The sequence below is a fragment of the Prunus dulcis genome, chromosome 1, assembly GCF_902201215.1.
Source record: "Prunus dulcis chromosome 1, ALMONDv2, whole genome shotgun sequence".
NCBI classification, from domain to species: domain Eukaryota; kingdom Viridiplantae; phylum Streptophyta; class Magnoliopsida; order Rosales; family Rosaceae; genus Prunus; species Prunus dulcis.
Genome location: NC_047650.1, coordinates 8,645,947 through 8,671,855, shown reverse-complemented (window position 1 = coordinate 8,671,855; position 25,909 = coordinate 8,645,947). Strand labels below are relative to the sequence as shown.

At 39.1% G+C, this 25,909-nt stretch overlaps 2 protein-coding genes and 1 long non-coding RNA gene across 6 annotated transcripts; 1 reads left to right on the top strand and 2 right to left on the bottom strand.

Annotated features, from left to right (window-relative positions):
• The first annotated feature begins 1,532 nt into the window (after positions 1-1,532).
• Positions 1,533-8,171, top strand: LOC117632589 (ABC transporter B family member 11-like). 4 transcript variants are annotated; one of them, XM_034366133.1, is made up of 13 exons: positions 1,533-1,630; positions 2,370-2,786; positions 3,038-3,092; positions 3,180-3,355; positions 3,436-3,657; positions 3,752-3,990; positions 4,178-4,703; positions 4,944-5,217; positions 5,356-6,242; positions 6,387-6,653; positions 6,808-7,071; positions 7,184-7,477; positions 7,648-8,171. In XM_034366133.1, exons 2-13 carry the CDS (start codon positions 2,463-2,465, stop codon positions 7,999-8,001), a joined length of 3,882 nt encoding a protein of 1,293 aa, XP_034222024.1. In that variant the 5' UTR covers positions 1,533-1,630; positions 2,370-2,462; the 3' UTR covers positions 8,002-8,171. The 4 variants fall into 4 exon arrangements, with proteins under 4 accessions (XP_034222024.1, XP_034222032.1, XP_034222009.1 ...); XM_034366141.1 differs by having other exon boundaries at positions 1,568-1,626; XM_034366118.1 differs by having other exon boundaries at positions 1,611-1,649.
• A 909-nt stretch (positions 8,172-9,080) lies between these two features.
• Positions 9,081-20,105, bottom strand: LOC117636364 (5'-nucleotidase domain-containing protein 4-like). Its single transcript, XM_034370872.1, has 17 exons — positions 19,895-20,105; positions 19,692-19,780; positions 19,400-19,519; positions 19,134-19,223; positions 18,910-19,025; positions 18,579-18,678; positions 18,394-18,465; positions 18,267-18,314; positions 18,111-18,188; positions 17,907-18,026; positions 17,533-17,638; positions 16,995-17,158; positions 10,453-10,587; positions 9,899-10,029; positions 9,721-9,783; positions 9,512-9,590; positions 9,081-9,267 (listed from the first exon to the last, which is right to left on the bottom strand). Exons 1-17 carry the CDS (start codon positions 20,103-20,105, stop codon positions 9,184-9,186), a joined length of 1,806 nt encoding a protein of 601 aa, XP_034226763.1. The 3' UTR covers positions 9,081-9,183.
• Positions 20,106-24,068: 3,963 nt separating this feature from the next.
• Positions 24,069-25,471, bottom strand: LOC117615819. The gene is made up of 2 exons (XR_004584066.1): positions 25,406-25,471; positions 24,069-24,300 (listed from the first exon to the last, which is right to left on the bottom strand). It is a non-coding gene; the product is annotated as an uncharacterized LOC117615819 (long non-coding RNA).
• Between the last annotated feature and the right edge of the window lie 438 nt (positions 25,472-25,909).

The window sequence follows — 25,909 nt, the reverse complement described above, 5'->3', positions numbered from 1 at the left end:
TAACTTAACACAAATACATATAATTTGTTACCAAAATTATCAAAATAAAAATATGTTTAACAAAAAAAAATGTACCTATTTTAATGTGTATTTTTTAGTGTTGCCCTGCAACTAAATTTATAAAGAATTAAAATTCTTTTTTTAAAATTTTAATAAATTAATAGATATTGAACTATATTTGAAATAAAGAAAATATATAAATTTTAATATTTTTTTAACCCAAAAACCTCACTGGGCTACAATCCACTGTACCCCTTGTGGTAGTGCTGCCCACGTTTACTTGACTAACTTTCTAAAAAGAATTTATGCCATCCCTTTAGTAAACACACATGCGTGTCAATGCATGCCCAACACTCCAAAAGTCATATTGGACCACGCAAATTGCGGTGCTCGAATTGTTCTTCTATTGCAGAGACTTGCGGATCACTCTTAATTTAATTTAATTTTTTAAGAAAAAAGAAAAATGGGAAGGAATCAAACCACATATAAATCTTGGATTAATAGTTTAATAATTTTGAATTTAGTGTTTACATTCTAATATAATATCATAGCCGAATTATCTACACATTTAGCCTGAGCAGTTTTCGTCAATGATAATATACAAACACTTCCATCCCATGCCATGGTAGTTTTTGTTTTGCTACTATTCCTTGTTTTCATTTCCATGTATTCTAATCATATATCCCTTTGACAAAATACAACTTAATTAATTGTCCAAATTCTGTTATGTAGATAGACAGTAGACCCTGATTAATCTAAAGGGCAAAGCATAATGGATTGGTACCTTTTACCTAACGTTGTGATCTGCTTACATATCACACAAGTTAAATAATTACAAAAGAAGGACAAACCATTAGATTTTTTGTGTCAAACAACTAGAGTTTGATATATGGAATATGCCAGTCAACTAGAGATTGATAAAGTAGGTGATGAAGGGGTCACGTTTTTGCAGGACTTTTTTTTACATTTTTTTAAATTCAAAGCAATATGATGGTAAGGTAGGTGATGAAGGGGTCTAGTTCAGTGGAAAATTGTCTTGATTTACATATTAGTGGTTTCAAGTTTGAATTTCCATGATACTGTGTATAAGAAAACCCTGTCGTCTTCCTAACTTTGGGGAAAAAAAGAGAGTAGGGTATATTTAACTTTAATTGCAAAAGAGAGACGGCCGATTCGATTGCAAGCTGCAAAGCATAGTATCTGAGCTGACAAATTCAACTTTAACTTTTTGAGGACCATTCCTATTGAGAGAGGCGATTGTATACTGAACTCACATATACTACAAGGGGAACTCATATACACTACAAGGATGTTAGGACTCAAACCCAGGACCTTGTCTGAAGGTGTAAATACTCCAAACTACTACACTAGTGAATCCTTCGCAAATTCAACTTTACTTAATGGCAAAGCAACCCATTTTACTTCCTGCCTAAGCAAGCCACCAAGAGGAGGACCAGAGGACAAGAATTGTACGTCTTTCAATTTAGTTTTAAAAGTCTGGATAGTTTGAACGTTTGACTAATCTTGTACCCACACTATCTTTCTAGTTGGCAGGCTGATGTGCTGCCTTATAAAGCAATGTTTTCTGGGGGAAGTACAACAATTTCATCAACCCATTTCCTGAAAGTTGGTAAACTTTTTCCCCCTCAGTGAGTATCTTCATCTTTTGGTGATATTAATGTTTCCTGCAACCCTTTTTGAAGTTGTATCCCAGCTGTTTGTGGTTATGTCTCTTCTATTTAAATTTCTCACCTTTAGAGCATTCATTAGCTGCCCACTTGGTTTCTTTCTCTTTTCTCCTTTGTTTGCTAGTTTCGTTTTAGTTAGTTTCTAATTGTGTTTGTGAAGTTTTGTTCTCAGCATTCCCACTGCCGCATTGAGCGGAGCTATTCACAGGCCTGAGATGGCCTGGGCCCCCTTACCATTTTCTCACCTCCTTGACTATACAGAGAGTATAGGCATAGATTGCACAAAAAATCTCATAATCTTAAGCTTGTGGCCCCCTCAAACATCAAACTCTACCTCCGCCAGGCTTCTTAGTATTTTTGTTATTACTTGTTATTTTGTTCTTCAGTTTCCCTTTCCTGTCTGTGTTCTTAACCCTTATTTTCTATTTTCATCTTCTGGAATCAACATGTACATATTCTGTACTGTACCACTTGCTTCAGTAACGGGTTTTCCAATGCACACACGCACAAAAAGAAGAATATCGGAACAAATGGATTTTTTAAGTTTGGCTGAATAATCAACTCCATATTCAATTAGAATCAGTTGGCAAATTATCCTTGGTTTGTATAGTCAACTTAGTTCCCCAAAAAGAAAAAAAAAATCTAGTTCCTAATCCAAACCATAAATGTTTTGTCTTGCAGCTCTGATCAAGTTCTCCGTCAGACATAGTAGCAACTTACTTCTCTGAGGTGCTTCTTGTAAAATATAGCAGCTCTACTATTGCTGTGAAAAACATGGCTAAGGAAAATCATGCGAATGGAAATGTAATCAGGAAGCAGGGAACAGCAGCATCGAACGGCCACTCAGCAGTAGTGGAGGACTCTCAAAACAACCCCCAAGATACAAGCAAGAGCAAGGAGGATGGCACCAAAACAGTACCATATTACAAGCTTTTCTCCTTTGCTGATTCCTTGGATTACCTGTTAATGTCTGTTGGTACAATCAGCGCTATTGGAAATGGGGTCTGTATGCCTCTAATGACCATAATCTTTGGAGATGTAATTAACTCCTTTGGAGGAAGTGGGAATAATAAAGATGTGGTTGATGCAGTTTCCAAGGTAAATATTGTGTGACTATAAACTGGTAGATAGTTATCTCTGTTAATGTAACATCTTCATAGAAATTGAGTCAACCAGGCAATAGTAAAGAACAAAATTCTACTCAATACTTCGTTGTATCCAGTTCCATCAGAACTGTGAGCTTACTTCCGTTTTAAGATCCATTTTGGTTCTCTGGTTCCTTTAACTTAGTTGAAATTGTAATGAACAAGGCTTAATCACATATAATTTCGCCAATTCAACATTCTCAGGTGGCTCTAAAGTTTGTCTACTTGGCGGTGGGAGCTGCTGCAGCTGCATTTCTACGTAAGTACACTGAACTGCCTGCTGGTGCAGCAAACAAATAATTTGGCTTTTTGGGAACTGAGAATAGTAACTTTTTCTATATGCCAGAGATGTCTTGCTGGATGGTCACTGGAGAGAGACAGGCTGCTCGAATAAGAAGTTTATACTTGAAAACAATATTGAGGCAAGATATTGGCTTTTTTGATAAAGAAATTAACACTGGGGAAATTGTTGGGAGGATGTCAGGTGATACTGTGCTCATTCAAGAGGCCATGGGCGAGAAGGTATTTACATGCCACACACAAAAGCCTTAAGTTGTTGCTATTTTCTCCAGAAACCTCTCATTCTTTCAATCTTATTGCAGGTAGGAACTTTTATCCAGTTAATTGCAACATTCGTAGGAGGCTTTGTTATAGCATTTATTAAGGGATGGCTTCTCACCCTTGTCATGCTATCTTCTATCCCCCTTCTTGTCCTCTCTGGTGCCTTCATGGGCATCCTTATATCAAAGATGGCATCCAGTGGACAAACTGCTTATTCAGTGGCAGCAACTGTGGTAGAGCAGACAATTGGTTCAATCAGAACAGTAGGCCTACTTGTCTTTAACATCTTTAAAAAAATATATTATTATTTCTATTTCCTTAGAGTAGAACTAAAACTGATTGGTGTTCCCAATTCAGGTTGCATCGTTCACTGGAGAAAAGCAAGCTATAACTAATTACAACAACTCCTTAATTAAAGCTTACAACTCTGGTGTGCAAGAGGGTTTGGCATCTGGGTTCGGAATGGGTTCGGTTATGCTGATTATGATGTGTAGTTATGCTCTGGCTATATGGTTTGGAGGAAAGATGATACTTGAAAAAGGATATACAGGAGGGGAAGTCATCAATGTAGTTTTCGCTGTGTTGACTGGCTCCATGTAAGTTGCAATTCAGTAAAAGTTAATGAACAAATTTGTTGATCCTAGTACAACTATTGTACTAGTTAACATGTTTGCATTTTTGCGTGATCTACTGACTACTCCCCCTCCCCGCTTCAGTCCAAAATTTGATATGAGATTCTTCAGAAGATCAAGATATAACAATGTTTCTATGATAAATTTTCAGGTCTCTTGGGCAGGCATCTCCATGCTTGAGTGCATTTGCTGCTGGACAAGCTGCAGCTTATAAGATGTTTGAGACAATTGACAGAAAGCCAGAGATTGATGCTTCTGACACTAATGGGCAACAATTACATGATATCCGTGGGGACATAGAACTGAGGGATGTTTATTTTAGTTATCCTGCAAGACCGGATGAACAAATATTCGATGGATTTTCTCTCTCAATTCCTAGTGGTGCAACTGCTGCTTTGGTTGGAGAGAGTGGAAGTGGTAAATCAACTGTAATCAGTTTGATTGAGAGATTTTATGACCCTCTAGCTGGCGATGTTCTTATTGATGGTATTAATCTGAAAGAGTTCCAGCTGAAATGGATCAGACAGAAAATAGGCCTTGTCAGCCAGGAACCTGTTTTATTTACTTGTAGCATTAAAGATAATATTGCCTATGGGAAGGATGGTGCAACCACTGAAGAAATAAGGGCTGCTGCTGAGCTTGCCAATGCTGCTAAATTCATAGACAAACTGCCCCAGGTTAAATTCATTTAAACTTCGTCTAAGTTCTGGTATTTTGTTCTCTGAACTTTTTGTGTGAATTCTTAATTTCCACGACCATGGAAGCTTATTGAGACATCCAGTGATCTTATCATTTTGTTACATTAAAAGATGGAAATATAGAGAGATCACATGAGTTTTCTAAAAACTCTTGATTATTTCGATCAACTCATTCAATTCCTTTTTTCTTATTTGTGATTTTGTGATTTATGCATTTAGGGACTAGACACAATGGTTGGTGAGCATGGAACTCAGCTATCTGGGGGCCAAAAGCAGAGAGTTGCAATAGCTAGAGCAATTCTCAAAGACCCAAGGATTCTACTTTTAGATGAAGCCACGAGTGCTCTTGATGCAGAATCTGAGAGCATTGTGCAGGAGGCACTGGACAGAATTATGATCAACCGGACTACTGTCGTTGTGGCCCACCGCTTAAGCACAGTAAGGAATGCTGACACCATTGCTGTTATACATCGAGGAACAATTGTCGAAAAAGGTAATGCACTTGTTTATGTTGTCCTGTTCTGCCATTTGAAGGCCAAATCGTATTGTCTAATAGTTCAACATAATGTTACAATTCATCTTGTTCTTATTCCATGGGTATTGCACATACTGATCGTTTTCAACTGAGCAGGTCCACATTCTGAGCTAATTAAGGACCCTGAAGGAGCTTATAGCCAGCTTATAAGGTTGCAAGAAATGAGCAGCGTGTCAGAACAGACTGCTGTAAATGATCACGAAAGGCTTAGCAGCGTGGATTCTCGAAGACATTCAAGTCAAAGATTTTCAAACTTACGATCCATAAGCCGGGGATCATCTGGAAGAGAAAATAGTAACCGTCATTCCTTCTCAATCTCATACGGGGTGCCCACTGCGGTCGATTCTCTTGAAACAGCATCTGCAGGACGTGATATTCCTGCTTCCGCATCATCAAGAGTGTCTCCAGAAGTCTCACTTCGCCGCCTGGCTTACTTGAACAAGCCAGAGATCCCAGTATTATTACTAGGTACTATAGCTGCAGCTGTCAATGGGGCAATCTTACCTATTTTTTCGATATTGATATCCAGTGTAATCAAGACCTTCTACGAGCCACCTCCTCAACTCCGTAAGGACTCGAAGTTTTGGGCATTAATCTTCATTGTTCTTGGAGTGGTAACTTTCATAGCAGTGCCAGCAAGACAATACTTTTTTGCTGTGGCAGGGTGTAAGTTAATAAAACGAGTTCGATCAATGTGCTATGAGAAGGTGGTTTACATGGAAGTAAGTTGGTTTGACGATCCTGAGCACTCAAGTGGTGCAATTGGTGCAAGGCTTTCTACAGATGCAGCTTCTCTGCGTGGGATGGTTGGAGATGCACTAGGTTTGCTGGTTGAGAATTCAGCAACTGCAATTGCTGGTTTGTGTATTGCTTTTGTGGCAAATTGGCAACTTGCTCTTATAATCCTGGTTTTGCTGCCTCTATTAGGATTAACTGGTTATGTTCAAGTCAAGTTCTTGAAAGGATTCAGTGCAGATGCAAAGGTATTTCTCCGAAGTCCAAACTTTAAAAAAGTTTATAGTATAGAACTTGTAGCTGGTGCAGTCAAAACACCATCCAATACGACATACATAATATATATAAGACCAATCCTTTTTGTCAATGCTGAAAATTTTAAATTGTTGCAGAAAATGTACGAGGACGCAAGTCAAGTAGCCAATGATGCAGTGGGGAGTATTCGAACAATTGCTTCCTTTTGTGCTGAAGAGAAGGTGATTGAATTGTACCAGAAGAAATGTGAAGGTCCTATTAAGACAGGGATAAGACGAGGGTTAATCAGCGGGATAGGTTTTGGGCTATTGTTCTTTTTTCTTATTTCTGTGTATGCCTGCAGTTTTTATGCTGGAGCCCGACTTGTTGCAGCAGGCAAGACAACATTCTCTGATGTTTTCCGGGTAAGTTTTTATGCCTTGCGCTACAAGTCTTCAAGTAAGTAAATAGATGAGAAAACATTAGCAGAGGATCTGAACTCTGCTAAATACGTGTTACTTGAGAATTAAATCTTCATTAGTCCATTCAGTCGATTGTTAACATTTCCCTGGTTTGCAGGTTTTCTTTGCTCTCGCGATGACAGCTATTGGAGTGTCTCAGTCAGGTTCCCTAGCCCCTAATCTTGGTAAAGTAAAGAGCTCTGCTGCTTCCATATTTGCCATTCTTGACCGGAAATCAAAAATAGACTCTAGTGATGAATCTGGAACAACTATAGAAAATGTGAAGGGAGAAATTGAACTTCGCCACGTCAGTTTCAAGTATCCAACTAGACCTGATGTACCAATCTTCCAGGATCTTTGCTTGACCATTCATCATGGCAAGGTAACTTGGTAACAGTTTTGTTCTTTTACTCATTTCAAACAATGCATAAGATTTGGTCCTCGTAGTCTAATTCAAGTTTCTGGGACTTACAAATTTGAATTATGTTATTCAGACAGTCGCTTTGGTTGGAGAAAGTGGAAGTGGGAAATCGACAGTAGTCTCATTGTTGCAGAGATTTTATGACCCTGATTCAGGTCACATTACATTAGATGGATTTGAAATCCAAAAGCTACAGCTCAAGTGGTTGAGACAGCAAATGGGACTGGTGAGCCAGGAGCCTGTATTGTTTAATGACACTATCAGAGCCAACATTGCATATGGAAAGGAAGGGAATGCAACAGAGGCTGAAATTATAGCTGCTGCAGAATTGGCAAATGCTCACAAGTTCATCAGTAGTTTACAACAGGTAGGCACTACAAAATCAACAAGCTTGTCAATTTCTTTTGGCCACAAATACTATAATATAATGTATTGCCATGGTGCTGCATAAACGAGAAGGACTAGTTCATGAAAATTCACAGAATTTTATTTGGAACGTTGAAGATTAACCATGTTAAGTTTGGAAAAACAATGCAGGGTTATGATACAATAGTAGGAGAGCGGGGGATTCAATTGTCTGGTGGACAGAAGCAAAGGGTGGCAATTGCACGAGCTATAATGAAGGCACCAAAGATACTACTACTAGATGAAGCCACAAGTGCTCTTGATGCTGAATCGGAACGAGTGGTTCAAGATGCATTGGACCGAATCATGGTGGATCGAACCACAATCGTGGTTGCCCATCGGTTATCCACAATAAAGGGTGCGGATGTAATCGCAGTGGTGAAAAATGGAGTCATTGCCGAGAAAGGAAAGCATGAAACTTTGATTTGTATCAAGGATGGCATTTATGCTTCTTTGGTAGCATTGCATGCAAGTGCCGCATCTTAGATAGCTTTTATATTCTTTTTATCCAAAGAAAAAGAAAGTATGTAATGTAATTTTATTCAGAGACGTAAATTACCTTTCGTTTTTTTATTCAGAGACGTAAAGTAGGAATAGATCATTTTTTTAATTATATTTCGTTCTTGTAAGCTCCACTTGAAGGGCTCATTCAATTTCATGCGTTTTACATCTTAATATTGAAGGGGTTGGGGCCTCATCTCCTCAGAAAATGATAAGTAAATGTGCGTAAGGAAATGTCTTCCAGTGAGCTGGCCAATGGTCCTTTTTAATAAAATCCCCAATTCCTTCTTCCCAATCCAACTTCAATTTGTATTCGAATTCAAATTCACAGTCTTCAGTTAGATTTTAATTCAATTCATCCATGGCGGGACCGAATCAAACAATTAGATAGCATCTTCGTGCCATGCATAGACCTCTTCACGTAACCAAAAATGAAATGCAAAAGTGCAAAATGTTGGAAGAACCTAAGTCCCACATACACAAAGTTATAATAGGAACTTTCATAGAAGTCTTATTGCAAATGTTTTAACAGCACACTGAATGCCTGCTTTGCATTTGCACTATGAGAGTAACCAAAATAAAAGCTTCATAGTGTACAGCTTGATTAGATAGCATCTCCGGGCCATGCATAGCCCTCTTTACATAACCAAATCGATCAGCCTTCACTAAGTTGCCTTTCTCTTTGTCTATGACAAGGCCTCTAATAACCTATGGGAAAGGTAGGAAGGAAATGCTTTATTAGAAATTCCCAAAACAAAGTTGCTGTGTATAGTTTCTAGATGTATTTTTATTAGAAAAGAAATGCTTTATACATGCAAAACATTCAAAGTGCGTCCTAACTGTGAGAGGCTGGTTACTGACGAGTATCGCCAGTTGACTAGCCTCTCACAACTCGCATGCGCATACATGTTTTCCTATAATCGGCACTTAGAATTCTAGCAATGTAGGGGTAAAATACCATGTCATGGGTTCAGTTTTAATGGATGAAAATAACCTCGTGTTGTTAATCTGTCTGGCATAAACAATCCACTGATCATTGGATAAGCACTGATTACTAATTAGTAATCAACCATTATTATTCATTATTAGTTTATAACCTTGAAAATTGTAAAGTGCCTGGATCATTCATACAGAACAACAATGGAGTCAAGATACTACAATGCACTTCTACAACATAAAGTCGACCTCGTCATCCACAGCAGACCCATTAAACCTCGAACAGTAGTTTGAGTACGAATCATGAGCAAGCGTCTGCAGTGGTAAAAGGCATAAGGCATATAAGTGCTCTTTCAAAAAGTTGAGGGTTGTAAAATAGTCATGTATTGCTTGCTTATTTGCATGTTCATTAATATTGTATTCTTGTTCGAAATCTCAAATCCTCATTCTCTACTCATTTGGTAATTTATAGGGTCCGCCTTTCAACGTGCAGGGTTGCGCGTGAAGATGACAATGTTGGCATTCCTTAACAATTTAAGCTTTGGTGTTTAGTAGTTACCTGTTCCTGTGAGCGGAAGTACATGAAAGGTGTATAATGCAAGAAATTTGACACCCTGGAGGTATATATATCGGCATACCTGTAAGATGAAAAAGAATTGAGAGAATCATTGTTAAGGACACTCAAAATATAAATTTTTATTTCTGTCACAGACGTCAACCAGAGTCCTGTGATGAATGAAATATGAACTGTCGAAAAAAAGAACATACTTCTCAATTTGTCTCATCAAATAGCTTTTATCCCACAACCCTGCACGGGAAAGAAATCCCCACCTAATGCACAGCAGGTTCAAGAGGTCAACTGTATGTTTATAAATGAAACATTTTCCACAGATATACACTAGTAATAAGAAAAATCAATTCCGTATGTTTCCTAACCCCATCTTACCTTTTGTTGAAGAGCTCTCCATCTGCTTCTAGCATTGGAGCAATTTTCTGGTCCAGTCTTTGCATAACTATAAGTAGCTTTTGCATGCTTTCTGAGAGTTCTTGATCATCCAAGTTTGTTGCAGCAAGGGTCTGAAAGTGCAGAAAAGTTCAGATAAAATTAAGAAGCACTACATTATATAAACCATTTCTTTTTTTATATTTCCAGTTCTATCATCTCTTGGTCCACACTCTTGGATTAGGAGTTCATACTGTTTGCTGAGTGGTGATGCTTAATGGGAAAAAGAAAATGTAGCATGGATTCAGTTCAGAGGTAACACCAGAATTAAGAGTTGCACTTATGTATTAGTATAGAAATGTTCAAATGATAACCAGATCATCTTGACTTCTATACTCAAATACATGCAACGGTGAGCAAACAATATTTGTTAATGAAAGCAGTAATTGTTTAATGCTCAAGGATACAGATACAAGCATAAAAAAGAGGAGTTATGAAAAATATATTGAGATATTATCACTATACATTACAAGAATTCAGTGATGGATAAAGCTTACTTGAGCAGGGCGTCCTTTAGTTCGCCTTTGCGAGGCGAGCCGAAGTTGGTTGAAAAGATCCCCTACGACCTCCTTTTGATTTATAAGCTCTACCAGTGATGCTCTATGACCCCGGCTATGAGTCAAAGCACTAAACTGCAGCCTCAAAATTTCACGAAACAAACGGAGACCTAATCAGCATTCAACAGTTCAAGGATATTAAATCTCTCAATTACTAGGACACCAAATTAAAAATTATAGTCCATGGGTGGTTGGTATGTGGAACAATAGAATATTTATAGAAGGAAACTAGCAAGCAGGTTCTTTGGGTTCCATTTCTTGTCTCAAAGTGTTTTTTCTAGTCAATATATTATTAATCATGCCAAAAGTTTCAATTCTTCGATGATAATGTCAACGCAACTTTCCTTTCTCAGCACACATGGAAGTCAACTTTACAATCTCCTCCTAGCAACCTGCTGTAAATCGGATTGTATTCATGTGTATATTATTTCCTACCTTAAGTAGATATCCTGTATTAGTATAAACAGGGACTTTGTGTAATCTGTTTGATACAAGGAAATATATTTTCTACATGGTATCAGCCTAACCTAGGATTTCCTCCCTTTCCCTTATTCGATCCAATCCTCTCTTTTAGGTCCACCTCATGGCTTTGTCTGAATCCACCATCTCCCTCCCTAGCCCCAACTCTTCTCATTTTATCAAGCTTACTGACTCAAACTATCTCATTTGGCTCTGCCAACTCAGACCCCTTTTAGTCGGTCATGACCTCTGGAGATTTATCGATGACACTCATAAACAACCTTCTGCCTAAACCTCCACTTCTACCACCGTAACACCCACAACCACCACCGTCACTCTTACCCGAACCAATCCCGCCCATGCTCAGTGGTACCAACAAGACCAACTCATTGTTAGCTACATCACCAGTATACTCTCTGAGTCCATTCTCTCTCTCACCATCGGTTGCACCTCTGCTCGGGATCTTTGGGAGTGTCTCCAATGCCACTTCTCTCAATCCAGTATGACCAGTGAATCTACTCTTCGTTTTCAACTCATGGATATGCAAAAAGGCTCTCAACCCATTGATGCTTACCTTCATCATGCTAAGTCCCTTGCTGATTCACTGGCTGCCATTAATGAACCTATCTCCCCAAAATAACTTGTCACAACTGTGCTCCAGTGTTTAGGACCTGATTACAAAATGCTAGTCATAGCAATTCTCAATTTTCCTATGCTTCTTGACTTTGCTGATCTTCGTGCTCATTTGTTAGTTTTCGACGCACAGGCTCCTTGAATCTCTCCTTATCAAAACACAGCGCTAATAGCCACCCAAACTTCTCCTTACACCACCGATCATACTTCCTTTAATTCTCACTGTGGTGGTGACTCCTCCAGCAACAGGCGTGGTGGCCGTGATGGCTGACGCAACTTCTCACCTTCCTGGAGCAACCCATGGAATGGCTCCCCGCAGCCCCAAAGGCCTAATCAACCATGGCCTCTTTTCGCTCCAAGTTCTGGACCTCAAAGTAATTAGCCTTCCTTTCAGCCCTCTTGGGCCTAATCTGCTGCTTCTAGCAAACACTCTGCCCAGCCCAACTCAGCTCTTGGTGTATTAGGACCCGCTTGGTGCACCACCTGCAATACCAATCAACATACTACTGCAACATGTCACATCACTACAATGGCCCAAAATCCTTTCCTTCCTTTGCTAGGGCTCAATTCATGCAGCCACCTGATTCCACTTGGTACTCTGACACAGGTGCCACTCATAACATGACTGGTTGTCCTTCTAATCTCCAAAATCAACAGCCATATCAGTGTAATAATTCTGTATTCCTTGGTAATGGAGATTCTCTCTCTATCTCTCATACTGGCTCTCTTCCTCTTCCTTTAGGTTTTCACAAATTTTCTCTTCAAAATATCTTTTGTCTTCCTTCTCTTCGTACTAATCTTCTTTTTGTTGCCCGTTTTATTCGTGATAATTTAGTTTTCTTTGTCTTTACTCCTAAATTTTATCAAATCTATGACTTACGTACTTGTTCGTTACTCTTTTAGGACTCTTCTAAAGATGGTTTTTACCCACTTTCCCTCTCCTCTCACTCATCCACCACCCCCCGTGCCCTTACCACTGTGCACTCTAGCGCTTGGCATAATCTCCTTGGCCTTCCATCTCATCCTGTGCTCTCTCACTTAGCGTCATCTCTAGGCTTAAAAGTCTCTCATGCTTTCTATAAGGATTGTGCACTTAGCAAATCCACCAAACTATCCTTTATTAGTAATAAAATTTTTGCCTCATCTCCCTTTTATTTAATTCACTCTGATGTATGGATGTCCCTGGTCATTTCTGTCATTGGTTATCGCTATTATGTCTTGTTTACATATGAATTTTTCCGTTACTCCTGGATCTATCCTATGCACCGTAAAAATGAAGTCTTTTATTACTTTCAAACCTTTCTTGCCATGGTTAAAAATCAATTTCACACCACTGTACAAATCCTTCAAAGTGACAATGGCACTGAATATGTTAATAATGTTTTCTCTGATCTTTGCAGTCAACTAGGCATCCACCAACAATTCTCATATCCCAACACTCCCCAACAAAATGGCCTAGCTGAACGTAAACACAGACACATTGCCACCATGATCTGTACCCTCCTTACCACTTTTCATACTCCCTACAATCTCTGGGTCAAAGTTGCCCTCACTGCTATCCATCTCATCAACCTCCTACCTACTCCTAATTTTCAATAGGACACCCCATACACTAGTCTCTTTCAACATCCTCCCTCCTACTCTCATCTCCGAGTGTTTGAATCTTCTTGTTTCCTTGACCTTGGACTATATACTAAAAATATACTCACCAATCGCACCCTTGAATGCGTTTTCCTTGGATACAGTTCTCACCACAAAGGTTACTGCTGTTTGCATCCCTCCACAGGTCGTGTTTACACATCTCGTCATGTTTTATTTAACGAAAGCATTTTCCATTTGAGCATTTACAGGTATCGTCTTCTTCAGAGTATGTGGATATTGAATTCCACCCAATTCTGCCCTCCTCCGCACCTAGGCCCGAATCAATCACTCATGCCCCAGACTCAAACTCAAACTCGCAAACTCAAGCACCTCCCTGGTGCTCATCTTTCCAGCTATTGCAATCATAAGCTATGACCCCGGCCTCGCCGCACCCCTAGTCCACTCCACCACACTTCTTTCGCGTCAGCCCAGCCACTGCTCCAAACTTATTCCTGACGCCCTCACATACACCTTTCTCCACTTACGCCTACCCCAGTTCCATAAGCTCCGAACCACCAGTTCCAGCAGCTCCGAACCCCTAAATTCCAGCAGCTTCGAACTCCCTAGTTCCAGTAGCTGTGCAATCTCCCACTCCTACCCATGTTCCTCGCATGCGCACTCGCCTTCAGGATGACATTCAAAAGCCCAAACTTCATACCGACGACACTGTTAAATGCCCCTTCCCCGTGCCTTATTAAATGTTGTTGATCATACTGAACCTACATGTTTTTCATAGGTCACTAAGCATCCTGAATGACGTGACGCCATGACTAGAGAGATCAATGCACTTCTCAAAAATCATACATGGTCTTCGGTTCCTTCCTCTCCATCTTAGAACTCGGTGGGTGCAAGTGGGTTTTTCTAATTAAGTGTCACTCTGACGGCTCCATTGAACGCTATAAAGCTCTTCTAGTGGCCATGGGTTTTCATCAACGTATGGGCATAGATTATACTGAAACCTTTAGTCTTGTTGTCAACCCTGCCACCATTCGCACTGTTCTCAATCTTGCAGTTTCTCTTGGTTGGTCCCTTCGTCAGCTTGATGTTAAAAATGTCTTTCTCCATGGGTTTCTTCAAGAGGATGTCTACATGGCTTAACCCCCTGGTTTGATTAATCGCACTCGTCTTTCTTATGTTTGCAACTCCACAAAGCACTCTATGGCCTCAAACAAGCACCTCGTGTTTGGTTCCATCGCATCAGTACTTTCCTTCTCTCTATGGGCTTTACACTAAGCCAAGCTAACACTTTATTATTTATTTTTCAACATGCCTCCTATACCATCTTTCTTCTTTTATATGTCGACGACATCGTGGTAACTAGCAGTGATTCCATTCATCTCCAACAATTCATCTATCTTTTAGGTGGCCACTTTGACATCAAATACCTTGGTCCGCTAAGCTATTTCTTGGGTTTATAGGTTCTTCATAAGGATGGTACTCTCAATATCAATCAACTCAAATATGCACATGAACTTTTACAAAAAGCCAATCTTCTTAATTCCAACCTCGCATATACTCCATTGGTTGTCAAGTGTCACAGGTCGCACATAGACAAGTGCTATTGTGACTCCCTTGGGACATCTATGAGCTTATGAGGTAGTCTAAGTGTAGAAGGGCGAGAGATTAAGAGCTAGAATGGTTGGTGTTGGTCTGGTTGCACTTGTGAAGGGTATTTAGGTATTTTCGAAGGTTACGGGAGAAACCTGAGGGAAACAAGAATACCGAAATGTTCGTGATGTTGAGACGCAGGAAACGCAACTGACGGTTCGCCATTCGGAGTTCGCATGAAGGAGTTATGCCTAATTATGACTCCTCGTCATAACTCCTTCGTGCATAGGTGATGTTCCCTCCTGACAGAAGGCTAAATGCATAAAATGCTATAAAGGGGATGACATGGTGTCATGCTCTCCAACAACCCTGGTGCTTACACCCTTGTGGCACTAAACGAACATCCTTATGACATTGGAGGTAGTCATAAGTTCGGGCATAAGATTGTTGAAGGATAATCTATGTCTCCGAGGGAAAGGAATTCCTGAGGATAGTACGAACACGCAGGGCCGTTCATATTGCGCATCGTTGGAAAGAGTGAGGTCAACATATGGCAGTTGTTATGCCATCGGTTAGAGAGACATTTGACAATACTCGATGGACTTGGCTTAGGTTCAGCCTTGTCTAATATTAAATGAAGATATTCGGATGTCGGTACGCATGGGTTGCGACCCCAGGCAATGCATAGATGGTTATGTGGGACATTCGGTATACATATGTCGCCAAGGCTTGGACGACATGCAAGTATAACAGCTTGTGTGTATAGCTTGAGGATGTGGGCTATCGTGGACGCTAAAGGAATGACCGACAGAAGTATGGGTAAACCGATGATGTGTTAGATCGCTATGTCTTGACTTGGACATGGGCGATCCACGAGTTCAACATGCGACGTGGTCGTTGCAGTTGACGTGTCTTATGCAACGCTTGATGTATGGGCATCGAGGGTTCGTTGTGTGATGCGGAGTGATTATGTTGTCACAAGGAAGTGTGACTCGTTGTCTAGTGGGAGACGACACTTGATGGTGAACCTCTCGCGAAGTTGTGAATATTATGAAGTGGGAGAAGGCTGACTGGGATCCGAAGGGATCCTGGGCCGCACGGGTGTGCTTTGAATGGCAAAATGTGTGTTTCACTTCCGCCGCGCCACGCCGCTTGCTCATCCCGTGACACAAGGTTCTCCTCTATGTTTGTGATGATGCCCTCATCTTCAACCCAATCGAGTATCGCAAGCTTGTTGGCAGTTTACAGTATCTCACTCTTACTCGCCCTGACATATCTTTTGCCATCAACACTATTGCTCAGTTCATGAGTGCCCCTCACACCCCTCACCTTGTTGCCGCCAAACGGATACTTGGGTACATCATGGGCACTATTGAACTTGGCATCACCTTCACTCCTCAAACTGCCGCAGCTCGCCTCTCTGCCTACTCTGATGACTGGGCTAGGTGCCCTGATTCTCGTCGGTCGACCACTAGATATGTTATTACTCTCGGAACTAACCTTATCTCATGGTGTTCCAAGAAACAGCCCACAATATCGCGCTCTAGTACAAAATCGGAGTATCATGCCCTCTCTCATGCTTGTGCTGAAACCACTTGGCTCTGCTCCTTTCTTCATGAATTGGGTGTGCGTCTTCGGTTCCCACACCAACTCTTTTGTGACAATCTCAGCACAATGTACATGGCTGTCAATCAAGTTTTCCATGCCCGCACACATCACATTGAGTTGGACTATCACTTTGTCCGTGTAAAGGTTGCTTTTGGAAGTCCTCGAGTTTTCTTTGTTCCTTCTGTCGACCAACATGCGAACCTGTTTACCAAAGCCCTTCACAAACCACGCCATCAGCATATGTCTTCCAAACTTGTGCATCTTGTGATGCCCAGTTTGCGGTGGGGTGTTAACACAGCTTTCCTTTCCTAGCACACACGGAAGTTAACTTCACAATCTTTCCTCCTAGCAATTAGCCTTTCCTGTTGTAAATCGGATTTCCTGCTGTAAATCGGATTGTATGCATGTCTATATTATTTCCTTCCTATCTTAAGTAGATATCTTGTATTAGTATAAATAGGGATTTTGTGGAATCTGTTTAATACAAGGAAATATATTTTCTACAGATAGTGAGATCTAAACTTCCAGAAACATGTTAATTGCACTTTCTCTTCTGTGCCCTTGCATGTAAAGAGAAAATCAACCACACAAACCTCTTCTTCCAATTCTCGACAAATTAATGCCGTCCGCCATCGCAGATGAACTTTGGATTGACTTACATCAGTGTAGATATGATCACCAACATACAGTATTTCATCTCCATGAATATTTAGGGAATTCTCAACCATCTGAGCACTTCCCCCAGAATACAATCCCCCTGCAAGAAGAAGAATTTGAATGAGCACGAGATTGTTAAATAAAACCAATGCCAACAAAGTAAAGAATTATCAAATAATATGATCCATACAAAGCCCAGAGGAATTTAATATGTTGACAAGTAAAAATGATGTTGACTGAGAACAAAAACAGACGAGATTTGACCAAATTAACAACTTAGTTATTTAGTTAATTAATGTCACAATAACAATCATTTATCAAACATGATTATTTAGCTAATGTGCAACCAAGTGACATTCAAAGCAAGTGCAACCACAGAACACATGAAATTAAAAACTTCACTGTATTTTGCATTAAAAATACAAGAATTTCAGGGCTAAACGAGCACAAGTACTGAACATTAGTCTTCATCACCTGTTTTAGCCTTGAAGCATGGACGCATGAGGCCCTCTCCTGTCACCACCTCATACATAGGGTGTGACATTTGGAAGAACTCTGGCTTTCTTGCGGAGACTACCATCTGAAAATGAGCGTGATAGACCAAAAAACCATGACTCACTGCTGTTGATGCGGTCACAATTCTAATGATCATTAAGTTTCAAAGCAATCCTTGATTTTTAAACACAAACACACACAGACAAAAACTGGTCTGTGATAAAATTATGCGCTGCTGGTTTAAGCATCACCCAGGAAAGAATGATCCTGAGACTTTTATAGCAGAGGTCCTATAAAATAATTACTATTCAATGTGGCACGAAGTTATAAGTATACAAACGACGTTTACTTACAATGTCAAATAAATCTCGCCAACCCATATCATTGGGAAGAAATCTGTTGAAGGAATGCTGCATCATTTTGTCTGTGTAATGATAATCTGAGTTGGTAATGAGCAGAAGCTTTTTACCAGCCTAATGCACGAATAGGTCAAAGAAGTAAATAAGGAGTAAAATGATGTCACACGCTACTGAACGATAAATTTCTATTAGACATACCTCCTTTTGATCCAAAAGTGCTAGGGGTAATTCTGGATCAGGTGTCACAAATAGTTCAGGCTTAGACATTATCTCACTCTGCATATATACCACAATCAGTTCATGCTCATGAACCAATTCTTACATATCTAATACACAAATCATAAATATATTAACCTTTAGTTGACCCTCTACATGTGCCCTGATGAGGGCTCTTCCAACAGCCTGAAATCATGTCAATAGTTAAAAAGGAGCAAGAAAAAACCAATACCAAGCTCTATAAAATTGAGGCACAACATATTGCCTTATAGAGCCCCTCATAATCAAGTGGACCAAGTTGTTCTGCAATGGTTCCATCATCCAATCTGTCAACCATCTGAAAAGAATCATGAGTCAATGTCTGCATATGAATAAACTAAATCCACAAAAATAATATCAATAAAATGAGTCAGAAGTTAAAACAGTGCTCTGGCTAAGACAATACAGTACCTGCATATAAGCGACAGCTTCTGAGACGTTGAACAGTGTATTTAGGAATTCCCATCGACTTTCCTTCCGGAGGTCCACCAGTTCCCTCCCGTACATCTCACTTCAATGTGTAAAAAGTTAAGCCACACTATAGAATATATGATTCCATCTTTTCCCAAAAATGATATGCTAAAGTGCAAAATGTTGGAAGAACCTAAGCGCTACTACATACACAGAGTTATAATAGGAACTTTCATAGGAAGTCTTATTGCTAATGTTTTAACAAGCACACTGAATGCCTGCTTTGCATTTGCACTATGAGACTAATCAAAATAAAAGCTTCATAGCGTACCTTACAGCTCGATTAGATAGCATCTTCGTGCCATGCATTGCCCTCTTTACATAAGCAAATCGATCAGCCTTCACTAAGTTGCCTTTCTCTTTGTCTATGACAAGGCCTCTAATAACCTACGGAAAAGGGTGGAACAAAGGTAGGAAGGAAAAACGAAAATTAGATCTTATGACTTGCTTAAATGTAAATACTCAAAAACCTTTAAACTTGCTTATAGATGCTACCAAGTCAGGGTCAAACGCAAGACCATCAACAGGGAAACCCATTTTCTTCAAATTCTCCATACAGTAATCATAAGCTCTCCCTTCCCAAGCCTGCAAAATACAAATCCATGTCAGACAATAGCCAGAATAGTAATGGTTACTAATGCATTGAGGTTGCAACACTAGTCACTTGCACATGCAAAACTATATGATCTTGATGTGGCATCAAAGATGACGCGCCAACTAATGCTGAGAATAAGAACACATATTAAGCTGATGACACTTACAATCACATTATAATGGATCAAGGTGTAGTCCATATCATATCCAATGGCACTGATTGATTGAAGATTCAACATGCGGCTACAAAAAATGTCACGAGGTGATTGTCTTGACGAAAAAGGAGTCTGCACATAAATATTGAACATGGTAATACCATAAGCAAATGATAAGAGGGATATTTATTGGTTCAAGATTCAAGAGAACCATATATTAAAGAAAAAGATAAGCAAGCAAAGAGATGTGGTAACGCATATATAGGACCAAATTTATGCAGGAAAAGGAATTAAAAAACAGCACCGGGATACCCAAGTCTCTGAGCAAGTCTTCAGCCTCAACCCTGGCTACTTCCTCCATTGGACCTTTTATAGTTGCTTGACTATCAATTCCTACATGGGTTCATTGAAAAGAACAAAACTTTACACACACACACACACACATATATGGTTGTAGTTTCAAAACTGAAAGAACGAAATAGAGCATTGGAGAGGAAAGAAAGTTACCAAAGGCCTCAAGATGCTCCACCTTGACATTCAAATCCCCTTTGGTTTTCTCTCCCAAATAATCTTCGTACTTGCTTGACGAGGTGAGTGAAAACACTGACTTCTCATCAACGCCGCTACTGCTACTACTACTGCTGCTGCACTGGCACTTCATTCCAGGATTGTGACTGCAGCTCTCTTTGGAGTTTGGTCTATTGGTCTTTGCAACCATGGTGACAGCCGTTTGGTTCATAGGAAATAAGGCTTGGGGATGGAAAATCAATTGCTTTCACATGTTTGGTAAGTCCAGACATAGAAAATGGTATTGCCTGTCACATGGGAAAGTTGGGGGAAATGAAGCCCTCCTCCAAACTTGGGTTTTGTTTTCCCCCCTCATGGAAAGTTTAGGAAAATGAACCAACATTAAATGCACATTTTTCATGACCATTTTGTCCCCATTAACAATTTGAAGTTACAATATATCATTAAATGCTTTCTTTTTTTATTTATTTGATATAGTATGGGTATAATTGGAAAATTATACAAATTTTGTTTTTTATTGCTACTCAAAACAAACATGGGAAATGAAATAAAGTGATATCTCCCCGTTACTTTCTCGCCATTACCAAATGTGGGAAATGAATCTTCCATTTCCCATCCCTTGGGAAATGAATCTTCCATTTCCCATCCCTTGGGAAATGACATAGAAAATGATTTCCCCTCAAATCCATTCTATGAACCAAACTGTGGTACACGATCAAAAAAGGCCTTGGACCTTTGGTCCATTTTTCCTCCTTTTTGGGGATAAATTGATCTCGGGTCAACTTTATTTTCTTAGATTTAAGTTTAACCATAACTTTCTTAACCTTATTAAAATTATGCAAACATGTCTATGTTTTCAAAAAATTATTTATGCCATGTCGCCTTATATCTAAAATGAGTGAATTTTTGTTATCCATGTATCTAAGGTTTCACATTCGATTTCCGCGCCCTTAATTTCGCTTGTATTTAAAAATAATTAAAAAAATTGTAATTAAAAAAAAAAAGTGAGCTTGCACAAAATTCTATAATAACAATGACCATATTAATGAGGAAATTAAGTGGTGCAATAGTTTAGTTATACAGTCGCGTGGACCGAACTATGAGATTAATGTCTTGGGGGCATTTTAGGAGTAAAAGTTGAGTGGAATGTGAAAACCTAAGGTGGGTGAAGAAAGTAGAATAGTGGGTGTGAAATAACAGCACTCTTATAATTTAATCAGATTACCCAATCTCAAATGGACCGGAAGTAAATCAATTGCCTTATCTTACTCGGACGTACCCCATGCTCACGTTATGTAACCATAAATGAGGCCTTCTGTGCCAATGAATATTAGGCCCATCACACATCTTCCTTTGCTTCCTATTTGACCCATCACATAACTTGCTCAGTTCACTTGTGTGGTTGATCAATTATATTTAAGCTTAACCTTAATCAAATATGTAAGTCCTCGTAGCTTAAGTGGCATTCGAGGTCCTAAATTTCTCTTTCCCAATATTACTTATATAAAAAATAAAAATAAAAACTTAATAAAATATCTTATAATTAAATCTTCTTCAACCATACCAACTTGGAATTGCTTAAATTTGAATCTTCTTCAACCAAAACCAACCCTCCTTGAAAACTCATACTTTTGTGACTAATTGTTGGTTGATTATCAATAGAGTCAGTAATCACAAAAGGTTGCAGCTAGGACACAGTCATGTTTCGTAACATCCCGTCCCAAAATGTTGTTTTATTTAATTTATTTTTTCTAAACTTACAATTTTGCCCTTGGGCATAGGGAGATTTTGGTCACTTTTTGTTCGGGATAGATCCTGTCAATTGGTATTAGAGCATAGTTTTGTGATTCTGTAGACTGACACGCTAAGTGCACTCTTTATCTTTGAAGGTCGGATGGTTCCTTATTCGTGTTGAGATTATAAAACATGGTTGCCCCCATCTATGTGTTCTTAAGTTAGATATTGGGAATGGAGTTGGAAATGTGCTAGAGGCACCAAAACAAAGGAGTTGAGAATAAATGAAATGAGTTGTCAAAAGTTGTGGTGTCGTGAGTAAGGTGTGGAAAAAGTGTAGAAGTGACCAAAACCCTTTCAGCGTATCAGAGTGAAATTTTGAGGTTGAATTTTTTTTTAAAGAGGTAGGTTGTAACATCCCATCCCAAAACGTCATTTTATTTAATTTACTTTTTATGAAATTACAATTTTCCTTTGGACATAGAGGAATTTTGGTCACTTTTTATTCGGGACGGTCCTGTCATATTTAACCAATTCATCAACAGTAAGTTATTAATAATAAAAAATTCCTCTAAGAAATGATTATTCAACAAAGTTGGTTGACAATTTTCAATGTACTGTCCCAATAATGATCATTAAGCTTACTTTAATTTGAAACTCCCTTAAGAATCTAGTAAAGTAAAGTATCATTCACTTAGGTTTGAAATTGGATGATTTGTATTCACATAGAACTAGAATATTTATACAAGTTGTGGGAACTTGGTCTCCAAGTACATTTCTATTTGTTTTCCATCTCTATTACAAAGAACCAAAATCTTTAACCAACACGGGTGATGGGTCCCCTTACTTTTCTTGCTATTTCCAGGTATTTTCCAAGTAAAAAAATTTGAATAAACATCCTTTGGTCAGCATGGTCGTCTACAAAGATCATTTCTGTTTCATGTATCACGCAATTGATACTCACCTTTTTGGGGATTTCAAGATAAGTCCATTTGTTCCTTGGGAGAAAAGAAAAGAAAAAAAAAAGAAGGGAAATAGCTCAAAATGCCACCTTTTTAATAATTTTAACTGAAAATACCATCCCTCCCCAATTTTTGTGCAATTATCACCTATAAATACATACTTATTGCCTATTTATTGGTCAGATAACACTTTTGGTCAGTTTTTGGTTTTTCTTTCTTTGCTCTCTCTCAACTCTATCTCAACGCTCTCTCTTCCTCTCTCAACGCTCTCTCTCTCTCTCTCTCTCTCTCTCTCTCTCTCTCTCTCTCTCTCTCTCTCTCTCTAACCACGCCTCTTCTCACGAAGAAGAAGATCAAGAACAACCTATAAAACCCACAACTTTGCCCTCAAAACCCAGTTCTTCCTCTTCCTCTCTATTTTCTTCTCTACCCAAATCCAAGCCCCAACTTCGTCTCTCTTCAAATCCCTTTTGCAACCTAAACAAACCCAAACAAAACCATTTTTCTAAATATGACAGCATGTCTTGGCATTAGGTGGCCATTGTGTTAGCATTTTGGTCCAATTTTGGGGGTTCTGAGGTCTGGGTTTACATGCCCTCTTCAAGAATAGCTTCTCTAGAAAATTAATTGTTGGGAATATGTAAGTTTTGATGTTAAATTGAATTTGATTACTGAAATTGGAATTGTGATTTAGTTCGTTTGTATTTTGTGTAGAAATTGAAGTATTGGGATTGATTTTGTTTGTCTGAAACAACAAATGTGTTTGTTCTTTGTCGATTGATTCTTGCATTTGGTATTGGGATTTTCTATGAACTTGTTATGATTATATCATAGTGAGGTAGCATCGTTGATTTGCTATTGCTATCGTATGGTGATTTTATTGCGGTTGTATTGTAGTGGTATTGCTTTCGTATTGTATGGTATTGATATTATATTGATTTTTTTTGGTGTTCTATTGATATGTTACTGTAATTTAATAGGAATATATATTGATATTATTTTTCTTTATTTGCTTGTGATTTGAGTAGAAGTTGAGATTATTCTTGGCTGAAATATTATTTACAATCTGTCTAACTCTACCCTTCATATTTTTCTCAACATTTATGTGTTAATTTATGCCTGGTATTGTTTTGGAACCATAATCATTGTCAATCTCATTGTTCCTTTAAAAGATTGCTATGAAATTGTTACTTCATTTTCTTCTTTCCTTTGTTTTAAGATATTTTTGTTTGGAGAAAAAGAACTCTTTTGTGTAATCTAAAAGACTAGGTATCTATGTCCCATATTGACAGGACCCGCCCCGGAATTTCCCCGTAGACAGGAGCGGACCCCGTCTTTGTTCCGACATCACCCCGATGCCGAGCCCACTTACTAGAAACCGAGACTCTTTACCAAAATTTTGGCAGAGTCCCCCCTGTAAATTTAAGAAACCCAACAGATTTCAACCTGCAACAAAATACACAACAAACCCAACCAGCAGCATGCTTTAAAACGAACAAACAATTTACAATGAAATGGCCTCAGGCCTCACAAATCAAACCCTAACAGGGCGATAACAGAGCATGTCTAAGAACTTCAATTTCAACAAAACAGAGTTCAAAGGAAATAACATGAAGAAAGAGTCCTACGAAGGCTCAAGGCTCGGAAGCGCATGATCCGGCTGTGCTGCGGAGCTCAGTCAACTACTGGCTGGGGGCGCAAAACAGAAAATTGTGAGTGGACAAAAATAAATTCAGTTCAGTGTAAACCAACGTAGTATAACCCCACCGTTTAGAAAACCATGCAAGAAATTCCATGCATCTTAAAACCTTCATACTCAAGTATATATATATATATATATATAAATATAATATATAAAAACAAATCAATACCAGACGCCAAGTCCAAAATCCAAAAAGAACACTTTATAAAACCCACCATCCAAAACTTATAAGTCCCACAACCAAACTCTCGAAAGCGTACCCATTGGCACGACCGGCAAAGAAGTATCCTCACCGAAAAACATAAATGAATGGATTATATATATAAATATATAATATAAGAGATATATATAATATAAATATGACCATCACCTAGTTGTACCGGGGAAACAATCCAACTGGGGGATTGTTTGACTAGTCACCCTGGCAGAGTCCTCATGATGAGTCCTCAATCCACCATGTGACTAGGGAACGAGCCGTCCAACTGGGGGACCAACTCTCAGCCAGCACGTACCGTCGATAACCTCAAAACCCGTACGTCTGTGATCAGTCCTACGCGCGCAGACTACCCAATCAAGGGTCTACAGCAACATCCCGTCAAGGATGCCCCGGGTTCCAATTCTTCCAAGTATCTCAAGTATCTGTATCCAAGTTCCAAATCAGGGGAGGTACATAGGGTAGTGCTTATAGCACACCAAACTGACATTCTATACTCACCACTTTCCACAATCTCATCTCAACAACCCAAGTACCTCGCACATAACCAAATATATATAGAAATCCTCAAATCCATATATTCATACTCAAGATACTCCAATATGTTAAAACCCAAAAATATATTTTCAATGCTTCATAAAAATATCCCTTTCAACAATTGAATAAATAATATATCCAAAAATACCATTTAAAACGTCATGCATAAATTTCCCAAAATCCATATAAAATATACTTTCAATACCCAACTATGCCAAAGCGCTATATAGACATCAAATTCAACCCATGAATATAATATATTCAATAAATCGTTAAAACATTATGCATAAATCTTTCATTAATAAAACCATGCATAAGATTTGAAAACAAAGTCCACTCACAAGTAGTCCCACGCTGCTTGACCCTGAGAGGGCCCCGCCTGCTGCGTATGCGTGGTCGGAGTACCTAATTCAGAATACGTACACGAGATTAATACGAAGCGTTTCGAACGATTACTTTGAATTAAATATCCTAATTTCCCAGGTTCTTAGTAAGTGTACTAGGAACGCGACGTTCTAAGGTCCAACTACCCAATTTGGACGATGGAACAGCTTCGGGAGACACTCGGTCAACCGACGGTCAAACTTCCCAATTTGGGTCAACCGGGCCCACGGGACCCACGACCTCCATTTTACAATCCGAAAGTTCCTAAAGGTTCCACAAGGTCTAAGATACCCGTCTCGCAAGTTTGGTCCGAAACGGACAGTTAGATCGCTAACGATCGCACGATCGGACGGTTAATATAAAACACAAACTTTAAGTTATTGAATCGGAACATCCAGGGTTCCGATTCACAATCTACGAAGTCCTATACAATCCTAGGAATACCTAGAACAACATATTTT